Consider the following 17,261-nt stretch of genomic DNA (forward strand, 5'->3'; position numbering starts at 1 on the left):
ACAGGATCATAAGCTTGTCACAGTTGCCCCTCTGAAGAAATGAGTTTGGCGGGTTTGTTTGTTTTTAGGAGGCTCCCTCTCTTCATGATAATGTTTTTGCTTGTTTTCTGGGACCTCAGTTCAAAGTGACAGCGGTATAGCTAGGCAGCTGTGCTCATGGCAGATTTTAAGGTAATGGCTGCATTCTTTTGAGGAAGTTATTTGTGAAAGGATATGGCGTGACACAACTCTGGAAATGTTTTTTCTGGCACATGAAGCTCATCCCCATCTACATATTTTGAACTCACTTTCACAGGCGTTCTGTTGCCAATTTGTGTGGCTTCAATCCCACTTTATGGGACTCCTTACTGGCATAGGTCCTGGCATGTTGCTGTGAACTGCTTTGCTTTTCTGCTGTTTGGAACTAAGAGGAAAGCCAGAAGATGATCTGTACTTAACCTCACAGCCACTGCTGGGTTTTTTTTTGGTGGACTTTATTGTTTGAATAGAGGCAGAAAACTGTTAAGGAGAAGGGTTACACTTTTTAAATTGTAGTGTGAAGATTTCTTAGCTTCTGCAGCAGGACAGTAGATTTGCTTTGAATATCAGCAACCTAATTAAAAAAAAATTAATAGGGCTAGTTATTGCAGCTAAGTTTGATTTTTGTCCTCAGTGTCAAGTTTAACAGCTAACTTCATTGGACTTCCATACTTTATGGAGATTTTCTCTGGAAGTCATGGCACTTCATCTGTTAGGGCTGAGTTCATCTTGATGTGTACCTTTGTAGTAGTGTTGGATCCTGGCAGTGAGGGCAGAAGATACCCTGTGGCTTAGTAGGAAGAGATGCATGGGGAGTGAAGGGGGCTGGCTGCACTCCGAGGAGATGGCTTGATGAAAAACACAGAGATGGGGTCTGGAGTGTAATTTTCTGGCAAAAGTAGACTAAACATGAGTCTCAACATTAGTCTATGATTGCAGAATGCAGAGGACTGTTAGCTAGCTTAGGACAGAGACTATGGATGGCTTTCATGTAAGGTTTCTTGGGCTGCTGCCAAGAAGGATTTTCTAGGTTAAATTAGATTGGGGTGTTTTTTTGAGCGTATTGGAAAGTGTTGGACGCTTCAGCTGTGTTACAAAAGACTTGTCTAGGAGAGCAGGTTATTCCCTCTAGGAAAGAGATGCAGATCAACAGTATGGTTGACTTATCTGCGTTTGTTCCAGGGATTGAAGCAATAGGAATCGGGGAGGAAGGAGCTGGTAACAAGACTTTGGGAGGGTAGGTTTTGTGGCTGGTTTGGTTAAGGCACCAAATGCTGTGCTCCTCACACCTGTCAGCATGTAGTTTAGAGCAGCCTGGTCTTCTGTTGTAGAGATGCCTGAGTTAGCTCTTTAAGTACAGAGCATTAATACAAAGCAAAGATGCTGTGATACACAACTATGGAATTATGACAAAGGGAACCTATTTTCAGCTTTTCAGAGATGTAATGCTGAGACTGACACTTCTCTTTGACTTTATACAGTGAGAATCTTCTGTAGTTGCCATAATTAGATCAGAAGGAAAGATTTTTCTCCTTATTTCCTACTCAAACCTTAATTTGACGCTTGGAAACTTGCATTTGGAAGTGTCTACCCTGACGACTGTGCTTAGACTTATCCTTTCTTCCTGAAGAGACTTAATTTTGCTCAGTGCATGGGTTTCTAGAAGAATATTGTTCTTTGCACTTGTCTCCACTGGAGTATATATTGTCTCTACAGATTACTCTGACGAGACTGACTGAAACATGCTGACACTTGGGGTGCTTGCTTGAGCAGATGCCCGTGTGCTCATGTGCCTTGGCTTGGACTCACAGCTGGGAGCCAGGGCAGGTTCTCCATCCGCGTGGCTGTGGTTCATTCCTCCCTGGGTAGGACTGTGGTGCCCTTTTACAAGAGGGAGAATGGCAAGTTATTTTGTCTTTGGAATGTGCTCATTTCCATGAGTGTGCCCAATACAGAAATATTGAGAAAAATGTTAATTTTAAATACAAGAAACACCTTTATTTTTCCTGAAAGACTGGGAACCGTTAAGTTTTAATTAAGCTCTTACACAGTTAAACCAAGAGTTTGTTCCATTTAGGTCTTTAGTAATAAACCCCCCCAAAAAAAATCAGCTCAGAGATTCTGTAAAAAAACTCTTCCTTTATCTTGAATGTGAGTTAAATTGCCTCAAGTAATTTGTCCTTAAATACCATTTGTTACACTAGGATACAGAAATAAAGTTTTGCGTTTAATGTAAGTACCTGCCTCAGTTAACAGAAGTTAAAACTGAAAAAAAAGTATAAAAAATAGTCCATCACTGATCAATGCTGTTTCATTCCAGTCTCTCTAACTTTGCAGGGAGGGTACTAGACTTAATTTATGGAGTCTGTGTAAAGTAATAGCTTAGCATTGCCATGTGTTACTTCCAAAGGCACAGCACTGCCTTTTTAGGGTCAGGCTTAAGCCCCCAAAAGTCCAGACAGAATGTCGTTGTTGCTGCCTTTTGGTTTTTATACCTAAGTGTTGGAGAATTTGTGTGTGATGTAGAGAAATCGTGGGGCTGAATTTGGTGGCCTTGGAGATGATGGCTGTAAATGGACTTGGGATATATCTGTCCTGGTAGATGAAAAGCTGCTTGAAATACAGTCCATTTGCCTTGGTTATTTCTGTTTGCACTTGAACTTCAATTTGAATATTACTGCACAACTCATGCATGTTTTCCAAATCTTGTGCTTGGCTTGCTTTGAATCTCTCTATGGCTGTCTGGGCAAGAGGTAGCTTCTGTGTGGCACCTGTCCAGAGCAAAAGCCTGTAGCCTGGCTGGCCAAGCTGTGATGTAGAACATGCAGACAAAGGAAGGACCTGTGCCATGGTGGGGTGGATATTTAAATATCACTTGAGTAAAACAGGAAAAGTTAGGAAGTTTCATTGGAGTTCCAGGCAGATTTGCTTGGAAAATCACTTGACTGTAGCTCTGTGCTATATAGCATAATTTAAGGGATGCAAGTTTAACTGGGTCCAGCAGCTCCCTTCTGGTTTTTAGCATGAAGTCTGTTGTTCTTAATCTGGTTTCTTTGCTTGAGGACACCTTCTTCTGTCCCCTACTAATTACCTTTGTGAAAGGAGGATGGTCTCTCAGCCTTTTTTGAAAATGTCTCCTTATAGCTTTAGGACTGTTGATTGATTTTGTAAGGCAAAACACATTTAGTCTCCTCTTTCAGCAGCCTGTTCTTCTCTAACCTTTTACGTTCTCTGTTCCCACTGCTTCTATTTTCTTCACACCTAGACCACTAATTTAATCCAGTGACATTCAAAAACTGGTGGTGGCCCCTTTCTGTCTCTTCTAGCTTGAGGAAAGGCAACAGATGAGAGTATTAATGAAAGTGGTGTAAGTGGTGTTTAACACAGGTGAGATATTTCTCAAGTTGTCATCTTGTAGGTCAGTGAAGAACAATGTCTAAGATTGCTCCTTGTGTTTGATTTAGCTCATTCTGCAAACCTTTGCCATGTGAACAAGATCTCTGCTTTTAAGCTTTTGGCTTGTGCTCTGAGAAACAGAGGTTATGATCTATTATCTCATTGACTGTGAAAATACTAATTCTGAACTGGCACCGCAGTTTAAAATCAGAATTGAGGTAATATTCCTTTGTGGGGTTTTGTCCCACATTTCAGTGGTCTTTAGGCTACAGCTGAAGTTTTGTCTGCTTGCTGCAGTATGCGTGGGGGGAAGTGAATGCCACAGAACATGTGGATCAAGTTTTTGCTGCTCTAAGACTGTATGACTTTAAGTAGAATAGTACTGCGATTGCATTTTCAAACAGCATAACTGCACTAAAGTAGGGCTAAAGTATATTCAGTCTTTGCCAGTATGACTGCTCACGCTTGGAAGGATGTCAGAAGATTTTTAAAGCTAGGACAACAGCACCTGCACTTTAGTTTTATGTTAGTAGAGCTACCTTTGAAATAGATAAAATGTTGGAGATAAAAATGTGAGTAAGGCATAATGGTGGTTATTCCTGTGACATAAATATTGCTTTCATTTAGAATGTGATTTACTGTTTGAGGGAGAAACCTTTTAATTCAGAAAACTGGATATATTTTTGCTAAAGAAAGCTTGACTGCATACTGTTTCCTGTCTTGGTGCATACATCTCATGAAGTAGTTTAATCTCCAAAGAGCACACTTTTGCACCTTTGGTGATATCTGTTCCACTTATTGGAGTCACTGTCATTCTCCAGAAATCCATGGGAAAGATGTCTGGGAAGGGTTCAGATTTTATTGTAGTCTGATTCTTTAATGTATTTGCTTGTAGCTGGAAGAGGGTCGTCATAGGTATTAATACAGCTTTTTATCTTAAAATATGTAGATGATGTGTTTCTTCTTATATAAGGTAATCTTACTGAGCTCCTGTAGGCTTCATTTCTGATCATGTTCACTTTTTGACTTCAAACAGTGTGAGGAGTGTCTGTGCTGGCAGCATGGAATCTGTATGGGTTTACTGGAAGATAATGTACCTGAGAAGTATACCTGCTATATTTGCCAAGATCCTCCAGGTACAGAAATTTAAGGTTACAGAGCCTTCTTATATATGTCATAACTTTATTCATTTGTGTATATATATGTATTACAAAGATAAATTTTTTTCCCCTCCTCTAGCTGTGTCTCTAATTATAGGTAATTGACTACAGTTCTAGATAGAGTAAACTTAATTTCTGTGAATGTGCATGAGTCAGTTTTGTGGAATGGCAGCTGAACAGGAATGGGAAGGAGCATGTTAACTGGGATGGCTGGCTGCCATGTATTTGCCAGGAATAAGGATTGCACTGCCTGGCTGTGGAGAACGAGTTCAGAAAGTCACATCTCACGGGATGGGACTGTGGCTTTCCTCCAGAAGACCAGGCTTACACATTCTTTAAAACAAGTCAACAAGAGACTCGGTGCTTCTCAACCCAAGGATCTTACCCATCTCACTGCATGGTCCCAGATAATTTATATTTGTATTTATCTTGGGTCACGCAGTCAGAGTTCATTCAACATTATGTTCTCTACCCCTATCTATGTACTTTAAAATGTCTTTGTCCACCTTAAGCAGCAGGGAGAATTACACTTCTGTGAGTCTTTTCTGACTTCCTACTCTTTAAATTATAAAGCCTCACTGAATTTGGAAATAGATGAGGTTTGGGCTTGAGTCCATGTTCATAAATTGTGAGAAAATGGGATATCTGCCTAATCACAAGACCTTTTTGGTTTATATGCATATTTGTATTGTCATCTCTGCTTTTTTTTTGCTGTTTAAAACTACCAACTCTTTCATAGCTTAACTCACTGATTTGTGTAGTTTGTGTACTCACATTGTTTGTGCTCACAGCAAGGAAGACACTTTACATTCAGTTATTAAACTACTTTACTCCTTAGACATTTATTTTAACATTTATTTAAGGTTTTTTACAGTATCTTGTGTACAGAATTTTAACCCACTATTTTCAAGGTATTTTGCTTGGTTCTTTGTCAATTTGAGGTATTTGTGCACTTAAGTTTAAATGCAAACTAAAGTTGGCCATCACACATGAACTACTTCAATTTAGTAAGAAACTTTCATCAAAATGCTTTTTGGTAAAAACTGACTATAACTAATAATTCCTTTGCTTAATTCGTTTAATTTCTATTAACTATTGCTCTGAAGATCCCGAGGCTGACTTTTTCTTTTCATTTGGGCTTAATTTTTACCTCTCTCTGGGAAATATATCCAACTTTTTGACTACAAAAGTGGCTTCTTAATTTCGGTGAATATGCTGTTGACTTGAAGTGAGCTAAACAGGCCTTACAGATCTGCAAAGCTGCTTTTAAAACTGGACAGAGCCATTCAACAGACTCATAAGAGCTTTCCCCGTTTTAGGGCTGGGACTTGTAAGAGCACCATTCATGTTTTTTGAAATAAAAGCAAGTGTAACATAGAGACAGTTGGTACGTATTTTAGGTGTCATTTTAGGTTTTTTGAGTCTGGTTGGATTTTTAAGAGCTTTGTTAATATTTACCCTTGTTTACACATTATTGAGATACTTACGATGTGGCCGATTAACTCGAAGCCATAGAAAGCATATACTGTTGGATGTATTGTGTGTTCTCTCTTGTCTTGTGTATCCTCTTAAGCTTACGTGTCCCTTGTGTCCATGGGTGTTCACACAGGGCACGATTTAAAAGAAAAAAAAAATTAAAAATAACTTGGTTCTGTTCTATAGCCACCATCTGAAAGCACATAAACCCCTGTTGTGCTCGTTCCTCTGTGTGGCTTCCAAAGAGTTGCTCTGCTCACTGTGCCAGAGTTAGTATAGCACAGGCAGTGGCACTACCCCCTCTGCGTGTGGTACCAGCCTTGCTCTTACCCTGCTGCCTAGTCACTCTTTCTTTTTTAGCCTCTACTTGACTGATGAAGCTTCTAGTTGGCATTAACCTGCTTATATTGGAGACGTTTTTGTGAATATTGTTCCCAGTCTGTGCTCCAGTGCTCTCTCTGATTTTTCAGTGGCACTGACTGGGCTGTATATAGGCCAGTGAGTGATGTGGTGTTTCTCGGGGTGCTGAGCTGCCTTCTGAGAACGTCTGTTGTAACAATACATCTTACAGGGAGCGTGTGGGCTTTTGTTGTTGTCTGTTTGTGTTTTTGCAGTTCAGCAAGCATCTCAAGTTCCACTCTTAGTTTGTCTTAAGCTACTTTTACTGATGCATTTATCACATTTAACATAATTTCAGTGGTCATTTATACTCCAACCTCTTAAGGTACAATTAGCACTGTTAATAGCCTGATTTAGGCAAGTTCTTCATCGGAATCTCATAATTTATTTCCTTTCACACTGACTTTTGAATGACTTTACTAATAGATGTGTGGTGCTTAAAACCAAGACCACTGGAGGAGGGAAGTTCACTGCCTTTTGCTGCATTTTTCTGTCTGCAGAAAGCTGTATTCAAACTGGCTTCACTTTGAACCGTGGTCACTAGTGTGATAACCTGCTAAAAATACACTTTTTTTTTTTTTTTCTTTTTTCTCTTCATCAGCTGCAGTTACTTGCTGTGGGTGTCCTCTGGTGGAATATGGGGTCTGAAAGCATTCACAGTTTGGCATTTTTACTGAGATTATCATTGTTTCCCACTTTACAGGCTCTTTGTGTCTTTGGGTTTTTATCTGCTGTTATAGGATCTTTATTGTTACTATTGATAAGAACAAATAAGCTGTTGCAAGACATTGAATTACTACCAGTAATGTTGACATACTTTAGTTAATGCCTCATTTTAACATACTTATTACTGTTGTTTTAGGTCAGAGGTCCAGCTTAAAGTACTGGTATGAGAAGGAGTGGTTAAGTAATGGTCACATGCATGGCTTAGCATTTTTGGAAGAAAATTATTCCCACCAGAATGCCAAGAAGATAGTAGCCACTCACCAACTTCTTGGTGATGTACAGAGGGTGATAGAAGTACTGCATGGACTGCAACTGAAGATGAGCATATTACAGTAAGCAGTATTTAAGTATCAGTTGGCATGTTCTCGATGTGAATTAGATTTCAAATAGTAGAAAAATAACGAGAAATTCAGACTTATTTTTGTGCATCTCTGTGGATCTGTAATAACATAGTTTGAATTGCTAACATGATCTTGGAAAAGGACTTGGCTGCTTAAACTATGTAAGTGTGCAGAGGAGTGTACATCAACTGTCTGTAGAAGGGCTGGGAAAGTATGAAGGGAGAAGGGAGAAAGATCATAACAGCTTCTCCTAAAGCACCTAAATAGATTTAAGTAACAAGAAGCAGATAGGTGTGTAACCTATGGCAGCATTCTTACAACACTTGCATTATCCATTTCAGTAAATGTAAGTCACAGTTTTACCAGCAGATTATAGGTCTTTTTGTTCAGCATGTGTTGCTCTGTTGTAGTGGGAGAGCAGTTGCACCTTCAGCAACCCGTAGCAATTAATTTCTGTGCAAAGATTAGAACAGATGTATGTGAAAAAACTAACTTATTCTGTAATCACTGTAAAGTTAAGCTTTCTGCACCTCTTCCTGTTTCAAGTCATCCTTAGGTTCTGATGACTATAAAAAATTTGTATAACTCAAATTTTAAATTGATTCAATTCCATATTTATAATTTATTAATAAATTGCACAGCAGCAGCAATTTGGAAAGCAAAGCTTAGTGTTTCCAGTGTTCTGTAGAACGTTTTCCCTTTAATTGGTGGTCGTGCGCTAGGGCTGCTGGCAGTATTTGAAATGTTTAAATGGTGGAAGAATGTTAAAATTGCTACTCTCTGGACTTGAGCATAAGATTTTGCTTTTTCATTATAGTATCTTTCAGTCAGATCTGTAAGTAATCTCTTTCCTCTCTGGAGAGTATTGTAAGACCACTCCTTAGGTCTTTTCTTAAATAGTAAGACTTCAGATTGTGACTTGCCAGTTACAGATTGAACTTCCATAGTACTCTGGTATGGAGCACTGGGCAAGTATGTGAAGCCTGTTACAGACTTCATTGCTTTTCTCTCTCATCCTGAAGTTGTTCTTATGACCTGGCTTAATTAAAGATGAGGTGTGGTCCTGTTAGGGCCATCTTGTTAAAAGCTCTAGCCCCTGTTTTCTCTATTGTTAGGTAAATAAGAAAAGTTTTTTAAAATTACTCAGAATAATGATTATACTGGTGCAGATCTAGCATCTAGGGGAGAGGAGATGATTTCACACCTGCCTGAAATTATTAGGAGAGTGTTGCTCAGCATTGCCAGGAGGTGGCAGAGGATCAGAGGTGATGTTTGTGGCTTTGGTGCAGTAGGAGGGAGAGCCAGCCTTCAAAGGCAATAGTTAAAAGGTTGCTCAAGTGTGAAGCATTCAAATTTGCATCCTCAAATAGCATAACTTTTCACTTTTATGTCTTCTGTATAGTTATGCCTCGGTCTTTACTGACCAAAATAGTGCCTTTAAGTGTAGTGTATCAGTGGAGCTGGAGTAGAAAGCTTTGGTAAAGGAAGGCATGGCTCTCACTTTTTTAAGCATGCCTGCAGGATTGCTCACAAGGAGACCATAGTCATGCAGGCCCTAGAGCAGAGGTGATTGTAGGAAGCAGTCTGAGCAAGTCCTTGGCAGCTGTACTAACTGTAGTTTCCCCTGAGAGAGACTGAAGAAACTAGCTACTGTAGAACAGACCAGGAAGCAGTTACTTTGGAAGTAAACCAGTCATGTTCTGTTAAGTGGTGTGGCTAACAGCAGGAAGAGTGGGTCAGTCTAGTGGAGCCAGTCCATCTGCCTTTGTCTGCAGGGAAGCGCAGCGCGGGGTTCGGGGGTAGTCCCCCTTCCCGTGCAGCCAAGGGCAGGTGATTTAGAGTCAGGGTTTGCTTCCACTGCCATTCCTGCAGCCTGTAGCAGATGTGCTCCCTAGCCTTCGAAGGAAAGCAGCACAATCCTGCTTTGCTCTCCTTTTTACTGCTGTTTTAATGCCTGACAGGCACGTAGGAGAACATCATCAGTTACAACACTCACTCTAAATGTTTTATTTGTTGTATCCATGTGAGAATCTGACACTTATAGTAGTTTCTGCTGCTGGAATAAATAACATATCAGTCAATTTGAAAACAATTAAATGAGAATTTTTGTTAGGAGCAGGTGGAGGGACTATGGCACGTTGGTATACCAGGCAGAAGAGTTTACACAGCACCCTGCGATTTAAAGGAAAGCTAAGTTTTAAAGGAAGTAATAAAGAAGTTCTGCACCACTATCTATCTCCCCAAGTCTCCAGCTGTTGTTGTAATTAGAGGGTTATAAAAGAAGGATGGATTGAATTTTGGAGTTTATTTTGGACAACTTCAGGCTAAAGTCTTTTTGGTTTACTGGCATTTAAAACTGTTAAAATCTTAGTTTAGCTTCAGTGTACTTGACTCACCTGACTAAAAATATCTCAGTGAAAATGAGTTTAACAAATTGCAAATATTGAAGCAGAATGTTCTTTAAAGGGCAGCATTGCTGAAAAGTTGTATGTGCCTATTTGATGTTTATTCCTTAGTTCTTTTCTTAATGCCAACACTTGGTTTATATACCATGTTGTAGAAATTAGTGAGCCTAACAGAACCTTGTAGGAAGATACACAATTGAGGTCAGTGTAGTTTATATTATTTCAGATCATTCAGGTATTTTTTACTGATTATGATGACTAGAACCTAGAGTAGTTCAAATATTCTTGATTCCTTTATGTGATAGGACAGTTTGCTCAGTCACTTTGAAAGTTGGGTGGTTTACTGTGGGTTTTTTTTACATTTGAACAGAAATAAGGAACATCCTGACTTGAAGCTGTGGTGCCATCCGTGGAAGCACATTACGGTGGATGAAAAAATTCATACAAAACACATCATTCACGTTGAGGAAAACTGTTGCACAGAGGAGACATCAAGTTACAGAACTTGGAATGGGACAGTTGAGAAACCTTCAACCATTCCTTCCGTGGAAGAATCTTACATTACAAGTGAACACTGTTACCAGAAGCCTCGGGCTTACTACCCTGCAATAGAGCAGAGATTGGTGGTGGAAACAAGGGGATCAGCCATGGATGATGGAGTAGATAGAATACGGGAAAATGGGGATGATGCACTGTCAGAGAGATTTGGCTGGAATCTGGACCGAGAAATATGCAAGATGGAAAGTGAATCCAAACACAATTACTCTAAGGTATTTGTATTAAAATAACCCTCCCTGCATAGAGGATGTGTTTTGCCTGGCAAAGTGCAAAACAGTCTTATGGATAGTATTGTGTTTGCTTGTGTTTATTTTTTTCCTATACTGTTAAATTTTAAGTTGCCAAGACAAATTAAAATGATAGATGTAATCAGCTCCTCCATTTAAAATAACAATAATAAATACCTAGACTGAAGAGGACTTATGGACCTTAAATCATCTGCATGGTCTGTGGAATGTGCATTATGATCTACAGGCAGTTCACTGTTTCTTGCTTTTGTGTGTATTAAATGTAAAAATAAGCACTAGCAATGGCATAGAGAGAGAATAGGGCAAGCACATGTGATACTACCAAATGCACTCATATTCCAGCTTTTAGTTATTTTCATCTGGTTCCCATGTTTCTTTTCATAGTTACATTAAATTAATACCTGGTTCTTCAAGCAGCATTTCATGGTAGAACAAAAAAGTAGCATCCTGAACTGATTTTTAGGAATCATTACCATCGAGTAGTCTTGTATCTTCTTCCTCCTGAAGCACTCTAGTTTTATCTTTTTGACTCTTGGTTCTGATTTTCAGCTTTGTCAGGTCTACCAGAGACCTTTCTTTATACACCCCAGTGCAAAAAATTCTGCTTCAATTAGTGCCAAGTCATATGAAATAAAGTCTTACAAGTATTAGCCTCTGGGGAATTCTGATAGTCCTTTTTTAAATTTCAAATTGTTTAGCTTTTAATGCATATGTAAGCTGTTACTTTTATTCTTGTCAGCTTCTCTATCAAATCAATTGAGGTTGCTTTATGTCTCCTGGAAAGGCAGATATTTCAATTCTTCAGCCTCCTAAAGAGCATTTTTCTATATCCTGTTGTATTTCAGCAGAACGATGGAAAAAAAAAAAAAGGGGGGCGGGAATAGAATCAACAGTGCTGACAGTGCAGTGAAGTTTTATAAGTGGTAGTGGTGTTTTTTTCCTAGGTGCTTTGATTAAAGTTTTAGTAGAATTGAGACTAGACTCCTTTAGGAGGAATTCCTTCTCATTGCAAAATCATTTGCTCTTTAGATGATCACTGTTGTGTTGGAAGTGGCTTCAGCATTCCCTGGGGTGCACAGATTAAGTGCATGATCTTCTAGCTGGAAGTTGTCAGGGAGCTGGCTGCATGTATATATCCTATCTTTTGAAAATAATACACACATGAATAGGTCATAGCAAAATACCTACAAAAGTGTCTGTATTTAGATGGTCTTGCCCAAACTACCTTAATATTTGTGTGATCTCTGTGTTTGTCCCTCCTCTACTAGCCTAAGATGAGTTGAGAGCAGTTAGCTGAGGTAGCTGTAAGGACCAAGCAGTCTGGCTCACCAGTTCTGTAACCTGTATTAACATCTGTATTTCTGCTAGGTAAGAGAGTCTGCCTCTAAGAAAGTCTCTCCAGAGGAAGCTATTGAAATGAAATTGCTGGAAAAAGACAAAGAAGGAGTTGTGAACTCGCAGCTGCAGTGGCAGCTTAATCTTTTAGCTCACGTGGAATCTCTGCAAGATGAAGTCATACACAGAATGGATTTCATTGAGAAGGAGCTAGATGGTAAGTAACATTTTTCTATTCAAAAGATAATGGACTGTATTAACTGAACTACAAGTTCAAAACAAAATTTTACTTCTGCAGACCTACAAAGAGGTGAGTGTTGCTTTGTCAGTTTTACTAAGAGAAAATGGACATGCTGCTGAGGTTGGGGGCAGATTTTAAAACAGCAGAATTTTACAGAAAACATTCTAGCTAGATCAACCCTAAGTGCTTGCATCAGATGATGTAGTGGAATATTTCCTGTCTTTTTTGCTTTTGTATATTTGTATTTTTCCATACCTCTTCTGTATATCTGAACTTGCCAGTTCTTCAGGAGCTTGCTGGCTGTGTTAGCCTGTTCTCCGTGGCCTCTTTGGGGCACATGGCTCTTATCTTTTTCTGTCTCTTCCAAATTCTATACTTAAATGTCTCTTGAATTTTCTAGTAATAGAAAACGTCTAAACCCTTTATATGTTACAGTAAACAATCCACAATAGTTCTTACAGTGGTTACAACAGCAGCTTTTCTTGCAAGGGTATTGAGTCTAACCTTGGCCAGAGGAGGAGTCCTCCCTTTGTAGGACCTGAAAAGTCAAAGAACTAAAGGAGTGTCTTGGGTAATAGACTACAACCCTGATGGATCTTTGTTTCATAAATGAAGAAATTCTGGTTCACAAAAGTCAGGCTTTTTGTATCTGCTGCTGAGCCAGAGGGCTGCTCAGAACATTGCTCCTCTGATCAGGAATTTTCTTACTTCAAGGCTGAATCTGTCAGTAGTTGGGTAATGCCTACCAGTTCTTCATCAGATACTGCCCTTAGGTTGAAGTAGTCTGTTGGTCTAGTTAGTGGCCACTGCTGCTCCTCTTGGCAGGTGTATTCTGTCTTCAGGGCTTCAGTCTCCTTCCATGATACTGTGCTGTCCCCTGAACTCCTGGTACTTCAATCTGACCACTTTTCCCATGGTCATGGTACATTAATAGTACTTCTGGTTCCTGTTTCCCACTGAGAAGCTTTAGAGCAGGACTTAATTTTCTGTTGTGCAGTAGGCTGCTATTTGTGCTTTTGGTTTTCATTCCCATTTTGTGTTAGCCAAACGATGTCTTGGTGAATTGTATTCTGTATTGAGGACAAACTTCTCTCATTAGCACAGTCAGATCCTTTTGGGATCTTCAGTTACATCTAATGCTGATCTTAAAAAGTGTTCTAACGGTCTAAACTTCCTGTACAGCAGTGTCCTTACTCTGGAATTGAAACAGATCAGAGGAAGTTTAGCACCAGATTTCACAATATCCAGTGTTGAGTGTTTCTACCTTGCTTTCTCCTAGGAACGTCTGCTTTATTTCCTTTTCCACCCCAAAAATAAATTATTTATCCTGTATCAAAAGCTATCTGCAAAGATTGGTGTGAGGAGCCTGGCTTCCTGATTTCTCAAAAAACATGTGATAAAGGTATTGTCAGATGCACTCTCAAGATTCACAGAAGATTTAAAGAATTCCCGTTTTGTGGCACGAGGTGACCTGTTTGCTGAGAACTGGAGTAGTGACCATTTTGTTTCTCTTTGCAGTTTTGGAGAGTTGGCTGGATTACACAGGAGAGCTGGAACCACCAGAACCACTCGCTCGACTCCCACAGCTCAAACATTGTATAAAGCAACTGATCACAGACCTAGGCAAAGTGCAGCAGATTGCACTGTGCTGCTCAACGTGAGACTGGATGCTGGAGGCTGTTACTGAGTGCGAAGCTGGAGCATTGGATGTGAACAGCTCTGTATATTTAAATAAAATTAGCATGCTGGTTGCATGTGATGCAGACTGACTTCAGGGATTTGTGAAGAAGTGCTGTTCAAAGAACAGTGAAAAGGTTATTTTATCCCATCCTAATTTTGGGTTTATTAGATAATTATAATTATATGAAAGGAGTCATACTGTTGTCTTCAGAGGCTGGGTGTTGATTAAATTATACTTACATTTTCACTCGTTGCAAGTTGCTCATTGGAACGGTAGACTTTTCCATAATCGAATTGACTAAAAATTGTGCCACTGAAGAACAGAGTTCTAAGAGCCAAAAACGTCTAGTTGACAGAGGTTGTAAATAACTTGCATAGTTTAAGTGACTCGTGTTATGTTTTATTCCTTCTGGTTTATGCATAATAGCTCACCGTATTTAATCATTAGGAAATGTTATAACAGTTTCCAGACTTAGTAAGTATGAATGTCCAGCTCTTAACTATGAAGTGTTACGTGGAGGTTTGCAAGTAACAGTGGCCTAAACCCCTCTTCTATTACGTTAAATAATGTAGCAGAAGGTCACAGGTGGATTGCACTTATTTTCAGAATAAATGATTGTTTTCTCTATTTATCCTGTCACTGTCACATGGCTGGGTACTGGGGAGGCCTGTGAACACTGTGCTGGTGAGCTGTGCCTCGAAGCAGTGCCCGTGGGACAGCCTGGCCGGCCGCCCTGAGGGGCTGGGGCTGTGCTGGGAGCGCCAGGCCGCAGCGGGCTCCGCGCGGGCCTCACGTCCTATGCTACCCCTTTAACGATTGCCATTCCGGTTATATTTTGAAATGTAGAGTTTTTTCAGTACTCTGAGCGCATTTATTGTAAAGACTTACTCTATGAATGTGAGGTTTTGGGAATCGGTTTATTTTATATTTGTGTAAATAAAGCCTCAACATCTATGCATGAGGTACTGTCCTCGCAGGCAGTGAGTGGGTTATTCTCTTAAACGGCGTAAGCTCACAGAGTCCCTTTTTATACCTTCATTTTTAATTTTCTGGTTTGTATTTTGTGAGAGCAAGGTGAGAATGCTGCTGAGGTTTGGGTCACATCGCACAGTCAATACCTTTTGAAACATTGGTGTATTATAACTATTTGAGATGTTAAAAGACAGCTGCAGGTCATAGCTCCATCAATAATGGCTGCGACTTCAGCTTTCCTTCCCAAATGCTGCTGAGTGAAGTTCACTGTGGGAAAGGGTAAGCTGCGCAGTAAGAGGGGGTCCTTAGAAAGCTGAATGTGTTACCTGGAATTTAGTGTAGGTGACGGTACCACCAAAGGCTAAAGTGGAAGCACAGCTGTAATTTCAAGGCCTGTAACTGTACAAATTATTAATTTTGGATATGAATCTGTAATGTTTGTATACTGCGAAAATAATATAAACATAAAATATCCAATATTAATGTAGGAGTTAATGGTATCTACACAATGAATATTTTATTTCCTTCAGAAAACAAAATAATCAGGCTTCTCTAGGTAGTATTGAAGGCTTTTGTGCCAAGACTTATTTCAGGGAATAATTTGTCTCACAGTTTTACAGCATTAGTTGGTATACAGTGAATACAAAACATGTGCAGCAGAAAAATGAACTTATTTTTCTGTAACACAATTGGAATAAAGCTTACATAGTATTTAAGAATCACTTCATGCTCTGAAGATGAGACCAATGCTTATACCTTGTCTCATTCCTGTTAATGACAGCTGGATTCCTGTACACTGTGCAGCTCTAGAACAGGCAGCAGTAGCCAGGCAGCCAGAACAGCACCAGGAGGAGCACCCCCGGCTGCTGTGAAGGCTTTGGGGTCTTTGCAGGTGAGACCAAGGAGAAAGGTGTTCCCTGGCTGAAGGTGGCAGAGCAGGCGCCCTGCCCAGGCTCTCCAGGAGGCACAGTTAGCAGCTCAGCTGCCTGACGGCTCGAAGGCCTGGGAGTGGCTAAGTCCCTGAGCAGACCTGTCACTCCAGGGTGGAACTTCTCCTCCCTAAGCAATTGCTCTTCATATCTCCACTGTACATTCTTCCTTCACTTGTTTGTTTTTGCTCAGGGCTGTACTTCTGATTTGGAAGAAAAGGTGATTCTAGTGGGTGGATTAAATGGCAAATACTGGAGACTTGTTTTCTTTTAGCAGAACTAGGGAAGCCCCTGCAGATAAAGAATGAAAATATTTATTTAAAATAGAGTAGCATGTCTCATGTTCAGGAAAGATTCTTTATTGTGCTCTGCCTGGATTCATTTTTGTCCCTGTTTTTGCAAGTTTCCACGTCATTGGTCTGGACCAACTGTTTGGTCTGGTTGGTCACTTTTAAAATTTCTTTCAATCACTGGTGAGTGAACAGAATGTGGAGCCTCGATGGAATGAGCAAGCATTGCACTGTGGATACATAAATATTTGTCTTTGTTGATGCACTATTAGAATGAGGGTGCTGTATATAGAATTTTGCTTTGGAGCAATATTTGCAAAACTTGAAAACTTCTGTATCTTGGTGTTTGGAACAAATAAATAGGTTTTTGTTGGTTAAGTCTTAGTAAATTCTTTGTTTCAATTAATGATTTTTTTAAGACAATTTTCAACTTTTTTTTCTTCACATAGCATTGGAATGCAGGTACTGTAGTTTAATGGGAATATAGATCTTTACCTGAAGTATGGAAAGGATTGTTTTCCAAGTCAGTCTCATACAAACATTCTAAATAGGTAAGCGGTTAGGTGTTCTTTTTGTTGGATATTATTTTAGTGAGGAGCTCCTATTAATATTTGGGAATAATACATACGTGTTGTATATTGGGACATGTTATATGTAATCTGACCCTGATTTTTGTTTGTCACCCATTGTGACCATCCTGCAAGGGCGGCTGTTGAGCACATGGCAGTGCCAGTGGGAGAGAAAAACTGAACGAGTTGCAAATTGAAAGCATTTTAAATAATCATAATATTACTGTTATCAGATTACTCCACCTGATTTTGTTTGTTAATTATTACTTTTTTATATTTTTCTAATGTAATTTACTTAATCCCATAGTTTTCTCCCTTGAACGTTCAGGCAGGGGCTGATTTGGCCATGGTGACATTTTCGGTGACATTCGGCCATGTCACCGCGGGCCCGAGGGGAACTGCTGCTCTCGGTGCCTCATCCCCTCCCTCCCCGCTGACTTCGGGCTCCGCAGCGCTGGCGCTCCGTGGTCCCGGTGCGCCCCCCGGGCCCCTGCAGGAGAGAGGGACCCGCCCAGCG

General features: G+C 39.9%; 1 protein-coding gene across 1 annotated transcript in view; it reads left to right on the forward strand.

Moving 5' to 3' along the window:
• The window catches only part of PHF20 (PHD finger protein 20), a 53,130-nt gene extending 38,957 nt beyond the window's left edge, over positions 1-14,173 (forward strand). The window contains exons 13-17 of the mRNA XM_008949104.1: positions 4,451-4,550; positions 7,312-7,507; positions 10,292-10,691; positions 12,096-12,279; positions 13,822-14,173. Of these exons, the coding sequence (XP_008947352.1) occupies positions 4,451-4,550; positions 7,312-7,507; positions 10,292-10,691; positions 12,096-12,279; positions 13,822-13,964 (1,023 nt within the window). The 3' untranslated portion in view covers positions 13,965-14,173. The remainder of the gene's footprint in view (positions 1-4,450; positions 4,551-7,311; positions 7,508-10,291; positions 10,692-12,095; positions 12,280-13,821) is intronic.
• Positions 14,174-17,261: the final 3,088 nt, after the last annotated feature.

This window comes from Merops nubicus, unplaced genomic scaffold (genome assembly GCF_000691845.1).
Source record: "Merops nubicus isolate BGI_N331 unplaced genomic scaffold, ASM69184v1 scaffold21071, whole genome shotgun sequence".
In the NCBI taxonomy this organism is placed as follows: Eukaryota; Metazoa; Chordata; class Aves; order Coraciiformes; family Meropidae; genus Merops; species Merops nubicus.